General features: G+C 43.7%; 1 protein-coding gene across 1 annotated transcript; it reads left to right on the top strand.

Annotated features, from left to right (window-relative positions):
• Window positions 1-2,487: 2,487 nt before the first annotated feature.
• F3 (coagulation factor III, tissue factor) lies at window positions 2,488-7,561 on the top strand (the record flags this gene model as incomplete). The annotated part of the gene is made up of 6 exons (XM_082311784.1): window positions 2,488-2,558; window positions 3,655-3,769; window positions 5,188-5,372; window positions 5,774-5,955; window positions 6,083-6,242; window positions 7,422-7,561. Exons 1-6 carry the CDS (start codon window positions 2,489-2,491, stop codon window positions 7,559-7,561), a joined length of 852 nt encoding a protein of 283 aa, XP_082167910.1. The 5' UTR covers window position 2,488.
• Between the last annotated feature and the right edge of the window lie 6,842 nt (window positions 7,562-14,403).

The raw sequence follows: 14,403 nt of genomic DNA, 5'->3' as shown, positions 1-14,403 counted from the left end.
CCAGGGTGTCACAGTTAAGTCACTAGCTGCTGAGCAGACTTCCAGCTCAGAGGCATCAGCACATGTCAGGCAGCATGGGGTTCCTCTCCTCTCCCACATTGGTTGGCACCTGGAGTCAGGCAGTGCTGAGTGGTTCTCATTCTTCGGTCAAATCTGCACCGAGACTTGGTGAAAGAGGGGAAAGAAGAGCAGAGGCAGCAGCAGCAGCAGCAGTTCCTGACCTCAGTGTTTATCCCTTGTCCGTCACGCCTTCCCCTGCCAACCTAATCTAGCTACACTGTCCCCTTAGCACGGTGTCTTTCCCCCTCAGCTTTCAAATATTCCCTTCAACTTCCTTCGCTCAGAAAGGCTAGCTTGGTAAAGTTACCCTACTTCCTCTAACCACACAACTCCCTCCAAGCCCTGCTTGATTGCTTGATCCATGCTCATCCTTTTGCTCAGGCTCCGCTTCCCACCACTCTGGTAAACTGGTGGGCTGCTTCCCTCATGCCGCAGCATGGAGCAGGACATCCAAAAGCCTAGCGTTAGTGAACGCTGAAATCTCTTGCTGGAAATTGGAATAAGGTAACACTGGTCAAGCTGGTTAGTCTGGACAGGGTCTGGAGGGTTCCCCACCTATCTCAAGTATGGGAGGTCACGACACAAGAGGTGGGAGTGAGAAGGATGGGCAGGAGAAGGGGATACTGAGATCATCTCCATAAAAACTGGAAACCACCACTGACCCACTTTCCATCTTTTGTGACTGAACTACAAGGAAATTAACTGGACTTAGAGCCTAAAAGTGATCTAAAGTTTTATATAAGCACCCCTTTTCTTTAAACAAGTGAGTATTGTTTCTCTTTGTAAAGTTCTCTGGAAATCAACTGTGATCTTACAAGGTCACAATCTTGAAAATCTAGTCACACAAGATCTATATTGTACACGAAGTTAAAAGCATGTGAGCATTTTGGCTGATGTAATTCTGACACACAGCAGCATAGAGACAGTGGTGAAATTTGATCAAAAACAAGGCAGGAAAATTAGAAGGTGTATGGCTGGATTTTAATGAAGGTATGCTGATAATTTAAAAATCCAGGGTTTAGGTGCACCTCAGAACGCACCATATGAATTCTGATGCAGGCTCTGGTTGAAATGGATGTTGTAGTTTGGTCCGTATGCATTTATTCTGCATTATGAGGCAGAGCTGATGATCGCTTTCATCTAAGTATGTGTCAATCATGAAAATTAAAGGCAATTAAATATGGAACTTCCCTGTTAGTCTTCTCCTACCTATATTTTCCAGATAGGAAACATCGTACAAATCAGCATCAAAATAACAAGAAAAGTCAGCTTAACGCTGTAAAACGCATCTATCCCCCTTAATTATATAATAGGTTCTACTATATAGCTTGTTTCCCACCTTTCCCGCAGAAAATCCCGAGCGAAGTGCGAACACAGCTCCCTCTAGAGCCCGAGTATTAGACGAAAGCACAGCACGCAAACCCCCGGCTCCAGAAGCTTGGTTGAAGCGCTGAGAGAGGCAGCAGGGTGAGGAAGAGCAGTATCGGCACCAGGGAGGCCAGGGAGCCTGCCGCAAAGGCTGCCGGCTGAGAGTCAGAAAACCTTCTGTCAGAGGCAGATTCTCTGTTACCTGTGAAAATGGCACGCCCTTCCAACGCAAGCTCGTAGGAAAAGGGTTAACGGGCCCCTGGTTGATGGGAGAGGTGAGGTACAAATCCCTGACCGCCCAAACCTTGTTTGCGGTCTAGCGCGACAGGGGGGCCTGGACGGGGTTCAGGTGTGCACGTGCACGGGGCGGGAGAACGGAGGACGTGGGGCAGCTGAACGGTGGCGCGGAACATTTCGTGTGGTGAGGCAAGACCTGAGGCATTTAGCCCTTCACAATTTACAGGATCTAAGCTAATTAACCCAACATCACTTCCGCAGGCCCAGCTGCCCCCCAGAGCAGTCATTTCCGAGCCGGGGTGCCGCTAGCCCCCCTCGCCCTTGACCGCCAGCCAGAGGGTTGCAGTGGCTGAGGCTGGGCTGTCAAGCGTTGCCCAGTTTCACCAATATTCCGTCCTGCGGCCAGGAAGCCAGGGGTGGTACAAGCGTACGGGGACACCGAGAAGGCGGGGAGGCGGGGACCGCGGGCACGTCCAGGTGCCCCTGCACATCCAGGTGGGCCTGCGCCCGGGGACAGGGTGCCGGGGCTGGAGCCGCCCGGGGGACATGCCGCCCCTTCCCTCCGTGCCCCTCTCCTTACGGTAACGCCAGTTTCCTCGGAGATCCCCCTTCCCCCGCTTGCTCAACCCAGCGCTTCCGCCAGCCCCGCTCCCGCTCCCGATGACCCCGTCCGGGCCGGCCACCCAGCCTCCGCCGCTCCCACCGCCTTCCCCGCCGCCAGTCCCCGCCTCCCGTCCCACAGATAAAAGCCGGCGCCTGCCGCCCCGTCGGCAGCTCACCGCGCGCCGCCTCACCGGGATCCCGCCGGGTCGCTCCCCCGAGGATGCTGCGCGCCATCGCCTCAGGACGGGCTCTGCTGCTGAGCGCCCTGCTGTGGCGCCTGGCCGCCGCCGGTGGGTAACGGCGGCGGGAGGGAGGGCGGAGGGCCGCGGGCTCGGGCGGACGGGACAGACGGCGGGGCTCCGTCCCTCTGTGGCGGCAGGGAGACGCCGGACCCCGGGGAGAGACGGCGGCGGTGGCGGGGGCAGCGGCTGTCTCGCGCGGGGCTGCGGCGGGAAAGCGGCGCTCGCCCGCGGGCTGAGGCGGGAAAGCGGCGCTCGCCCGCGGGCTGTGGCGGGCCCCGGCTCCCACCCGACTCTGCTTCAGCACCCGGACGGCGGAGCGCTCGGGTGTCAAGGGCTGGTTTCTTCTGAGGAGCGATCCTTAAGGCGCATAGCCGCCGCGGAGCTGGGGAGCCGGGGGCAGCCTGAGGAGCCGGCAGCTGCTGACCTGCTGTAAGAAGGAGTGATCGGCAAGATTTCTTTCCCTTGCTCCCAGTTCCCAGCTTGTCGGGGAGGCAGAGAAGACGGTATTTAGAAAATAATTAGGATATCGCTCAGTGAAACACTTGATTCCCAGAGGTTACAGCGGGGCTTTCCGCTCCAGCTTCCTCCCAGGCAGTTCCCCGAAACAGCTGTGGCTACCCTTCCGCTTGTCTGCGGGCCACAAGTTCATCCTGGCAGTAGCCCCTCTCAGATATAAGTGTGTAGGGCAACCACTGATTTTGAAACACTTTATCTTCCCAAAATAAATAAATGGGGAAACTAGGAGCTAATGCCTTCTGCAGCAGATACAGCCGGGGATGATTTTGAACTACACCGCGTTTATTTGGTGCTTGGACATTCTCATGAGTATCTTCAAGCTTTTGTAGCTTCTTCAGAGATCTTGGAGCAAAAAGGAATCATTAGACAGAACTCCGTATAAGTTACCTCACCAACCTAGGAGTTATAAGCAGGAAAATAATTTTCTTCTTGTGTTTCTCGCTTCTGCCAGGGCACATTCCTTTAGTAAGATGAGCATGAGCCCAGAGGGCAGGACCAAGCCTTTTCCCCCAAAAGAACTTGTCCAAGCAGCAATTAACAGCAACTGCTTCATTTAACTAAACAGTGGCTGCAGGGAGCCAGGAATTGCATATAATATGACTGATCGCATTCTTTTCTGTATTTAAAGGCAATCCAGGACTACAAACAGCAGTTAATATAACTTGGTCTTCAATCAATTTTAAAACTATACTACAGTGGCAACCAAAACCATCAGGTTACCTCTATACAGTAGAAATACACGGGTAAGTAGATAACTTAGTAATAGATAACCAAGGTGTGCCCATTGATGGCAACCGAAGAAGATGCAAATAGAGTGTGTTTGAATATTTCTGAGACTGAATGTAACAGGGAAAGAGCCCAAACAAGAGGATTTAGGAAAATTGCCAACCCAGCTGTTAATACTTTTTTGTATCCAACTATAAGAATATCTGATTCAGGCTTCCGGTTTTGCCCCCTTCAGAAACAGAGAGTTGAGCTTTAGATCAGTATTTCAGTTCTGGGGTTCAGTGCAGGCCAGCTGCACTGGAGATCTAGGCCAAGATACTTTGAAGAAGTGGACACTCAATCTGGCATACCATGTATTAGACAGAACTTTGCCTTTTTATGATTTTCAAGGTGTCTGCACTGAGTCTTTTGTCTGTAGTCTTTGGAGGGGTCTGTTAAATATGAGTCTGCATTTTGTTCTAATTGGTGAATCACAGTAAATGAATAATTCGTCTTGCTGGTTAATATTAAAAATTACCTTTGTTCGTCTACCTCCGTCAAGACTTCCTCTGTCATCGTGTTTTATGTAAGCTATTTCGTAGCCAGCTTATGTGAAGTGTCTAACACGTCTTTCAATACCGCACAAAAACTTCCATGAAGTTCAGTAATAAATCTGTGCTGTTCTTAGCTCCTATATTAATTCACATACCATTATTAAACATGCCCCAAAGGGAAACTGCATCATCAGCTCTCCTACATATTAATGAAAGTATGGTACTGTAGTCTCTTCTATCTGTAAAAGTGGCATTGAAATGAGAGCTCTCTTATGACTAATGGATGAAATACCAGTGCAATGGCCTAATGTGCTCTTTTATTCTTTAAGGGAGTGATTAAATTAATAGACTTAAAAGCACGCACTAGCAGAATGAATTTTATGAAATTTATGAATCTGGAGTTTGTTTCCAGCCATTTGTGCTTGCAAAAATGTTGAAGTCTCTTTGCCCAAGATTCCGTATAGCATCAGGTATAGTTCTGATACTGACACATTTCTTTAGACAAGTTGCTCTTATGGATGAAGTGTGCTTAAATGTTTGCTTTCTCATCTATGTACATTTACAGGGTACGTTTGTTTGGTCACAAAGATCAAATCTCCTCTGTCCCTTTTCAAGGTGTCTCTAGGACACTATCACTAACTGATCTGTGATATAGTTATATATGTATCCAATAACATATTTCTGTAATTAAGATGGATCATATTTGATTCACTCGATTCTACTTTGAATTGTGAAATATAGCTGTACAGGATAGTGGGTTTTGAGTATTTTTTCCTTCTCATTTTCAGCCTAATACACCTGAAAGACTGTTTTACTGGATGAGGGAAATCTATACAGTTTGAGGGGAAAAAATGTAAAAGTCTGGTTGGAAAGTGTTGACTCTTCTTTCTTGCTCTTTTCAGACAGGCATCTGACACCAAAAAAAAATGCGTATTGACAGCAGAAACAGAGTGTGATGTTACTGATGTGCTCAGGAATGTGCAAGAGACCTATACAGCACACATACTGTCTGTAACATCCTCGGAGACGGATAACTTTGAAGAACCACCTTTTGCAGTCTCTGAAAAATTTACACCTTATAGTCAGAGTAAGTAGGATTGCCAATTAAATCTTATCGTAAACTTCCTTTCAAGATTACTTCCATTAACTTAAACAAGGTTTAGATTGGGCCTAAAGGCCTATAGATTCTTACAGTATCCATACCGATATCTGAGAAGAAGACATTCGGGCGTAAAGCTTTCCCCGTTGTAGGGGAGTGTGTAAGATTTTAGTTACCATTTGTTTCTCACTGCAGTGAGTAGACCATTTTATTAACATTGTGTACTAAATGAAGATAGTTTTTAATAATTCAGGATTTCTCTGTATCACTTTGGCTATGTAAACTTAGAATAGATTTGAGAAGGGACGGGAGTGGAGGGAGGAAGAAAAAAGAGCATGTTGTGTAGGAAAGGTGATGTCAGTTTTTTAATTCTAAAAATGCTTGTTTAGCTGTTCTCGGAAAACCGGAGATACAGAATTACACACAAAAAGGTTCCAAACTGAATATTGTGTTCCAAGATCCACTTACACCATATACGTTTCCTAATGGAAGCTTTAAAAGTATTCGAGATATTTTCCAACACGACCTGGAGTACAAACTCTATTACTGGAAAGATCAAAGTTCTGGAAAGGTAAGGTCTAACTCTACTTTTTTACATATCTGTAGCTGTATTATAGCTACACGATTTCTGTGCTACCTTAAGAGCTAGCACTTTTTGCAGAGGACACTTTCTTGAAATATTTTTTTTCCCTTTACAGAAAGATGCAACAACAAAAAGCGATAGATTTGAAATAAGCGTTGACAGCACAAAGAACTATTGCTTCTACATACAGGGAATCATTCCCTCCCGCAGAGAAAATCGTGATGGTCAAGAAAGCAGGGTGCTTTGTACCAGTGTAGGAAGAAGTCTCTTAGATGGTAGGTATCTGGTGAAGTTTGTCATACAGTCTTTAGCATTCTAACAAAAGAACACTTCAATTCTTAGTATATTTTTATACCTCTTTAAATTGTGATGCCCCTTATAGAACAAACTGTTTGCTGTGTAAGTGAGAGGACACAGAGTGAACATGGAAACTTATGGGAAGAACTCACGTTAAGTAAGAGTCCACCATCTTTAGCTAGTTGGACTTGGTTTTAGGGTTTTGCTAAACTGTTTTGATTAGTCTTAAATTGTCTGAATTGATGACTGGTCACTGAGGTTTCAGGTCTCATCACTAGCCTTCAGCTTCATTTTTTTTGTTTTCTGATTGTTTTTCTCACATCCTTTCAATAACAGGTCCCATAGTAAGTGCTTGAAGGATTAGCTCTAAAACATAGGAGTTCTACATATCCATTGCCTTGTAGTTTGAACTGAACTTTAGTTATTATCTCAAAAGCAGATAATAAGACTTGGACTTTCTTTACTGTTACATTACAAGGTCAGAGGTTGGCAAATTGACTTCTTTGCTGGTAAATAAGTTGCTGAGTGGTCGGTGAATCAGTCAGTCTAATTCCAGACAAACAATCTGGATAACACTTTCCTCAATATAAAGTCATCAATATTCATTAAATAATATCACATTGCTGTACTGTATCTTTCTTCTCCATCAGACAAGAATATTTGCACTCTAAGTAGAAAAGCTCTTCTAAAATTGGCAAATTAACTCTCTCAAATTAACTTTCTCATCTAGATATATTTTTTGTTTATCACAATAGTTGAATTCTAGTAAATTACAACTTGAATAGAAATCTCTTCTGTTGGTGTTTTCTAGGTTCTAACCTAGAATAAATTTCCACTTGGACTTAGTTTCACAGAAATAATGCAGGGGTAGGGGGAATGGTTTGACTTATTCTTGTGGTGGTAGCATGATGTTTTAGTGCACTAACTAAACTAGATTAAAACCCAGTGTGAACGAGGTGAAATAAAGGTTTGCCTCAGTTCAACACATTCACGTTAAAATGAATTCAGTTCACATGGAGGTGGTCACTCCACTTCTGTGATGCTGTAAAATACAGAAAGCATTTTTTAGTTCAGTGGAGTGGGTTCTAAGAGTTTGTAATGCTGTGACATTATAGTTTCTGATCACTGAATCTTGGATTTTTTTTCCTCCCCTACAGAATACGGAGCAGAAGTCTTTATCATCATAGCAGTGATAGCAATTGCGGTCATCACTTTTGCCATTGTCCTATCAGTGATCCTGTGTAAACGCAAGAAAACAAAAGCTGCAAGAGAAAAGGAACCGCTTAATGGTGTCTAAGGAAAAATTATTGTGGACACTAGTGGCAGTTCCAAAGGAAAAAAAAAAAAAAACACAACAAAAAAAACATAAATTGGGTAATTGGGTGGAGCCTTTTAGCCTCTCTGATTGATACAGGAATTTTGAAGCCCAAACTTTATGTGGACTCAAAAATCCATTAGACAGTCACAGATGAAAAATCCCGATATCAGGAAGCTCCTGTGTCACTAGGGGCCAGAGGCTGGAAAAATATTCTGGTGATCTGTCGTGTATCCTAACCCTGCTCATATACTCTGCCCAAGCTCCTTCTATGTCCTGTCTGAAACAGGATTCTGGACTAGATGGACCTTTGACTTGACGAGGTACAGCCATTCTGAAAGTATGGCCTTACTGAGCCAGAAGATTTATGGTACTGGTGAGGGGAAAAAAACACTACTTTTGAAAAATATGTGTCCTTTACCTAACTAAAAGGAACATCTTTTTGTTTCTATGAAACAAAACCTGTATTTATCTGACTTTCTTTTAACATTATTAACTGGTGAAATGATCTGTTAGTTCAGATGTGACAAAGATGCTACTATGATTTCTGCACTTCTTGGATAGAATTAACTTGGTCTATTTATCTCCGGATATAGACAATCAGAGGTAAACAAACTGAAACTACTGGACTGGTGACTTGTAAGGAACACTCTTGAAGTAGGTAGCTGCTATCCATCTGGAAAGCATGTCTGGATTACACTACACCTAGAGTTATATAGACAGGCTAGTCTGAAGATTCCAAGTCAGTGTTAGAACAAATACTTTGCAGTTTTTGAGTCAGTAGTAACTCACTTCATGCAAGCACTGAGTAGGTAGCAGTATTTACTGCATTTTGAACATTATTTTTAATTAAACGGTAAATGAATTTTTTATGTGGTATAGGTTCAAATCATCTTGGTGATGGGATTTGGAGGTACCTGTTGCTTTGACTATTTTAATATTTATTTTATAAATGATAATCTAATTTTTATACTGGTGATATCTGTATTTATGATGGTAATTTATACTTTTTTAGTGAAATAAAGGTGACTGGGAAAATAAGACTTTCTTTTCCTTTTTTAAATGAAGTACAGCATTCGTTCCAGAACTAAATTAAAAATACATTTAGGAAACCTATCTGGCAACAGCAGTGTAGGCAAGCTGCTAGAAGTCTAACCAGGACTCTGCAAAATAGACTTCCAGGGCACCTGCTACCTGTAAGGATAAAAATATGGGAAGCCGCAGTTCATGAACTCATGGAAGGTTTTGAAGAGGCCCGAGCCGCTTTTCAGTTGTCCGCTTATGTGAGCGATTGTTCAGTGTTTGCATTCACGGCTTCTCATTCTAATGGAAAGTATAGCAGGCCTCGCTTTGGGTGTGTCACCTAGGGAGGCCCGCAGCGGTGCCTGTGCTGCTTGTGGTACTAATGTTCATTCAAGGCATTACGGGATCTGGCCCGGAGCTGAGAACTGCTGCAACCAATGCTGGTATCTACTGCTGCTGCTTACGATGGTCACAGGCACACACACACACAAAAAAAAAAAAATTCAAGAGAACGGAAAAACAAATGGGCTATATCTCAAAGCTTTAGACGTGTCTTGAAGGAAGATAGATACCCATTGCATTTATGAGAAGGAATAACATCATATAAAATTAATATCCCAAGCTACCAATTTTTACAGAATTCTATTGTATATTTTTCATCCCTACTGTATTATAGATACCTTCTTTTTATGGATAAGACTCCTGTGAATGTGTGAGTGTGGTTTATGGGGGTTTTCTTTGTTCTTTAATTCCCTTTTTTACAGAGGGAAGAAAACACCACCGTCCCCCCACCCGCCAAAAAAAACACCCTGTTTACTTAATATTGTGCAATAAATGTTTATGCTGATGCACAGGCCTTGTATGGAGGAGGAATCTTACAACAGCAATCAAAAATATGAGAGCTTGTGGGAGTAAATGTAAAAACATTCCCAAGTTGTCATCGTTACTTCCCTTCCCTGTTCTTGCTTCCTCGGCTTCATTCAGTACCCAGCTCAGAAAAGGGAAGAGCTCGGAAAAAGGAAGCCTGTAGGTTACGGCATAGCATTTTTTAGACTCGACCATGCAGTTGATTGTCATAAGGTACTCAGAATGATGTTATAAATCATGCTTCATTACTTAAGAGATTTTTAGTTTGCTGGGAATATGAAGGTTGTTTTTATTAAAAGAAAGAAAGAGAGAAAGAAAGAACACCCATAGAAATGCAAACAAGTGCCTTAAATGGCAGGAGAGGGACCCGCTACTGCACGAGTTCTGGAAGCCTGAAGCGCTTCTGTTCCCTAGCTGCAGTATGTTACCATCCAACAACGCTGAGTAACCAGAGTCATGGGGCTCACGGATCCTGTTTCAAAGAGGTTTGTCGCCGTTTGCGGAGGCAGTTGGGAAAGGGGCTTTTTATTGCAGACTTCCGGAGGTATTATCCCGTGGGTCAGCGTACCGAGCCCACGCAAAATGTTTTATGCACAGATTTAACTTTCTCAGAGTATCAGGGTGGGCAAAAGGAGTTGCTGAACAAAGGTATCGTCACTAGGAAGAAAGATTAGATCTTATCTACAACACACTTCAGCGCTGTACTGACTTAAGACAGAGGCAGCCACCCAGGGAATGGATGTGAGAAAGGGAAGGTTTTTCCTACCCACCTAAGTTCCCTGGCGTATCTTCCACACAGGTTTCTACCAGCCGGAGTGTTCCTACTGGTGCTCCCGATTCCCCTGTTCCTCTTTGCTCCTTGTCAGCTGGTGCAGGAAAAGGTATCCAGCTATTTCAAGTGGAGAAAAACATCGGCACAGTTCCCTGACACAGTACTGGTCTTCTCTCCTTACACAAATCAATACATAACATTGTGTACTGTAATAAGCCACTTCCATTTTATAGTACTGCTTTAAAACCACATTCTTTTCTTCACAGGAGTGAACAAAGGCTGATATTGTTCTGCTACTTCTCTGCCAGCATTAACAGCATTACAGATGATAAAATTATTGCCATTACTTAAAATTAACAACTGTACAGGACTTCATAAATGTATATATGATAGATATGGCAGCAAACAGCTTGGTTAGTATATTTCTAGCAGACTCAGCTTTCCACTGTGAGAAGGCTGCTGCTGAGAGGAATGTAGTTGTAAGAATGCGATTATAAGCTTAAGTTGGTTCTCTAGCTACGTGGCAACTCAGGACAGAGAGTTTCAGCATTAAGTAAGTGAGAATAAACAGCTGTGATAGATGACCTTCCTGGTTCAGTTTTGTAATGCTGATTATTTTGCAGGTTAGTGGTGATTGCTACACAGTTTAAGAACCTTGTAATACACAGGAATGAGTGGGCTTTTGACAGTACCAGGCCCAGGAGTCAATGGAGTAGTCTTCTAATTGCGCAGTATTTATCCACATACAAATAACCATGGCTTCTATAGTCTATGTTTGTCACTGAGGGAGAGAGAAGACCTGGTATTCATGTTTGAGGAAGACAGGAAAACCAAAAAAGAGCAACGTGCTGGACAGGACAGAAGCAGGAACTGGCCGGCTGAAAGTCTCTCCAGAACCATTAGGTGTGGTGTTACTCACCCTGGCATATGCTATCTCACACAGTACGCCCATTCCCTTAACAAAGGGAAACTATGACAGAAAGCTGCCCTGCCCTTATTTGCTGGTGTGTGCCCTCCAGTGCTCTACAGCAGGACACTCACAACAGCTCAGGGCATAATGACCAGGACAAGCGTGCTGCAAACCTCCTCTTCCTTCCACCTTATGATGAGAAATCTTCCCACTAGCGAGATCCTTCTGCTTCTTCCGGCACAGGCTCTCACGCAGCCCATATAGCCCATTTCACTATCCCCCAAAAGGGCCCAGAAGGAACATCTTTCCCTCTAATTCTTCAGCCTCTAATTGGAGCTGAATTAGGCAAGGTCATACGAAGACGTGCCTCAGGGGTGATTTCTTCCAGTAAAACCTGCCAGTCCCTGGGAATAAAGACCCAGCCATGTTGACTGCCTCCAGGGCTGTTACAGCCAGCTCCTATCTCCTATGTCCAATTGCAGGGATTGTGCCTGTTTCTCATCTTGTCAAAATTCATGCCCTATTAGTGACATACTTCAGTGATTTGCTCCTGCAAGAAGCTCACAACATTTCTGCTCCTTTCTCCCCCAGCGCCTTTGTTAGTGTTTCCATTCCTCTCCCCCATCCCCTACTCGTTTCCCTTACCTGTTCTTCCCCGCGGTGTCGTTTCTGCAAACAGCTGGTTAGGATCTCATTTAAATTAAAATATAGCACCTGAATAAATATATAGCCCTTAATCAACAATTGAGAATATATTAATAACATGGCAGCATTTTTTTTTTTTACTCTCTACAGTTTCCCTTGGTCACCGTAATTGGATCAATAACTTCCAGGACTTCCGCTAGTGCTGCTCCGAGTGCCTTTCTCGGTGCACCTAATTACCTTTAAATATTAATGTTTTTAGGGACTTGTTTAACTAGCGATGAAGTAATTAACCTGAACTCAGAGAATATTCACAGTTCCAGACCTCAGTTATCCTCACTGATGCATTTTCTTCCATTTTTATTTTCAAATTTTCTACCTTATTACTTCAAGAAATATTTAAATAGCAAAGTAGTCAGACATTGTTATATTCACAAAACTGTTTCATCAAAAGAGGTTTAATTAAAAACCTCCTTCCTCCGAAGAGAAATATTTTCCCAATGAGATCACATGCTAATTTTTTAATTAGTTCTTCAGTACTCACATAACTCAATTAAAAAGCTAGTGTAAAGAAAGAGGTAAAGTAACAAGTGAGACTTTAAAACCTACTATAATAAAAAGTGCTTATTATTCCAGGGAAAAAGGTGGGGGGGTGGGGGGGTGTGTTTGTTTGGGTTGTTTGCATTTTTGGGGTTTTTTTGGGGTTGTTTTTTGTTTTGTTTTGTTTTGTTTTAAAGAGCACATCCTTGATTAATACAGAAAGTTTTCCCTCTGCTGCCTTCATACTTTACCATCTGTTCACACCAAATACTTACGTCTCCACAGAGATGATACTCAATCTGGTTTCCCTTCTTTCCACTTTATTTGTAACGTGATCGTTTACTTCCATAAAGCACCAAGGGTGCAACCATATCACCGTATGTCACCGCTGCAGCTATCGCTTTCGCAGTGGAACCGCAAACACCACAGATCTGTTCCTTCTTTGCTCTTAACGCTGCTATATCAGAGCAGCAGCACTGCACGTAGAACTTACAGCTGTGAGCCATCTCTACGATATTAATTCTGCAACTGCCTATCTGGTACTCTGTTTCGTGTGGCTAGAAAAGGTGACCCCAAGTGGCAAAAAAAGGTATAATCAGTATGTTAACAATCCAAATTTTCCTGAACAGCTAGTACACTGACACCCAGTTTGAATCCAGATTTCACCAAAATTCGAAGGAAAAAGGCATGTGAAATTTGCTAGACCTTCTCTTTCCGAATAATGAAGAGCAAGAGATCATCCGAGCAGCTCAATGAGACCTGATGGGAAGGGCGGGAGCAGCTCTCTCCCCCTGAACACCCTCCCTGTCTTCCATCCAGTCCGTGTTTCCCCCTGCCATGTGCTCCGGGGATCCTGGCTTCTAACATACCTTGTCTTGTCCAGTTTTCAAGCACTGCTGGAAACTAGGCCCCAGTTAACAATCCAGCTGGTAGCAACAAGTACTTATTTACCCCTTGTTTGCACGATGGTGTTAAAGCCAGCACAAAGCCACACTCCCTTCTCCTGACAAAGTTCTCCTTTAGTCTCAGAAAACTCACTTGCAGCTCAGAATTAGGAGCTTTTCATGTCGAATGTTAAGCTTCTTACCAGACTTTCTTTCCTCGGTATGCTTCAAAAAGAAAACAGATTCCTCTTGCTGCCCTTTTAACTCTTAGAGGAATGGACTGGGAGCCCCAGAGAAGGGACTGAAGTCTTCTAGGAGCACTGGAAAATGTGTTACTATTGCACATAGCATAAATTGAGCTGTAAAAGCCCTATAGGTTATGTTGAAGTACAAGCTATGTTTGGAACTGTGATAACATGCTATCTGTCCAGCAGCAAGGAAAAGAAAGGCACAAGCAGGAATAGCTGGAATGCAGCCACGTTTTTAACAGGGGCTATTTTGGGCTTTACATGCTTTGAGTTCTGCTGAACTTGTCTCAAAAAAGCATCCCAGAAAAAGGCTTTTGAAGGAATGACCTTCCACTCTAGAGGCACAGGCACAAGCAACTGAAACAGGTCCCAGGTGAGGGTACCACGTCTCTCAGGCAGGTCGCTACGCTATATAATAACCTCAGGGACAATAAAACACAGAGCGTACACAGGAACTAATACTGCCTATCAGGCCCACCTGTTCAAGGACCTTCCGTCCCACCGGCACGAGGCAGCCCAGTGCCTCCGAGGAAGTTTACAGGGGTCACACGCTAAGCATGAAGAGATTTTTCTGAGTATTGAAGCAGCCTTTTCAAAATTCTCTACTTTGGACTATTGTAAATACAACTATTCTAATAAAAAACCCTGAATTTTTTATTATCGAGTTAGTATCTGTGGGTTAAAAAACGAGAAGAATGTCAATGTGCAGATTTGACCTTGGCCCTTAATTCCCTACTAAGCTCCAAACAGATTTGCTAACGGTTCCTGGCTTTCCCGATGAGTCCTGTTGCAATATGTAAGACTGCATCAGAGTTTTAAGAAGCCTCCAGCACACACGCCTGCCTTTTTAACCATTCTTTTCCCAAATACTTTAGCTTATCAGCCCCTCTATAGGTGATACTTTGTTATCTTTCAGTGTTTTGCTAAGTCTGTCACAT

Source organism: Platalea leucorodia, assembly GCF_965183815.1.
Source record: "Platalea leucorodia genome assembly, chromosome: 5".
Taxonomy (NCBI): domain Eukaryota; kingdom Metazoa; phylum Chordata; class Aves; order Pelecaniformes; family Threskiornithidae; genus Platalea; species Platalea leucorodia.
Note: the sequence above shows the minus strand (reverse complement) of the source record. Positions and strands in the feature narration are given on the sequence as shown.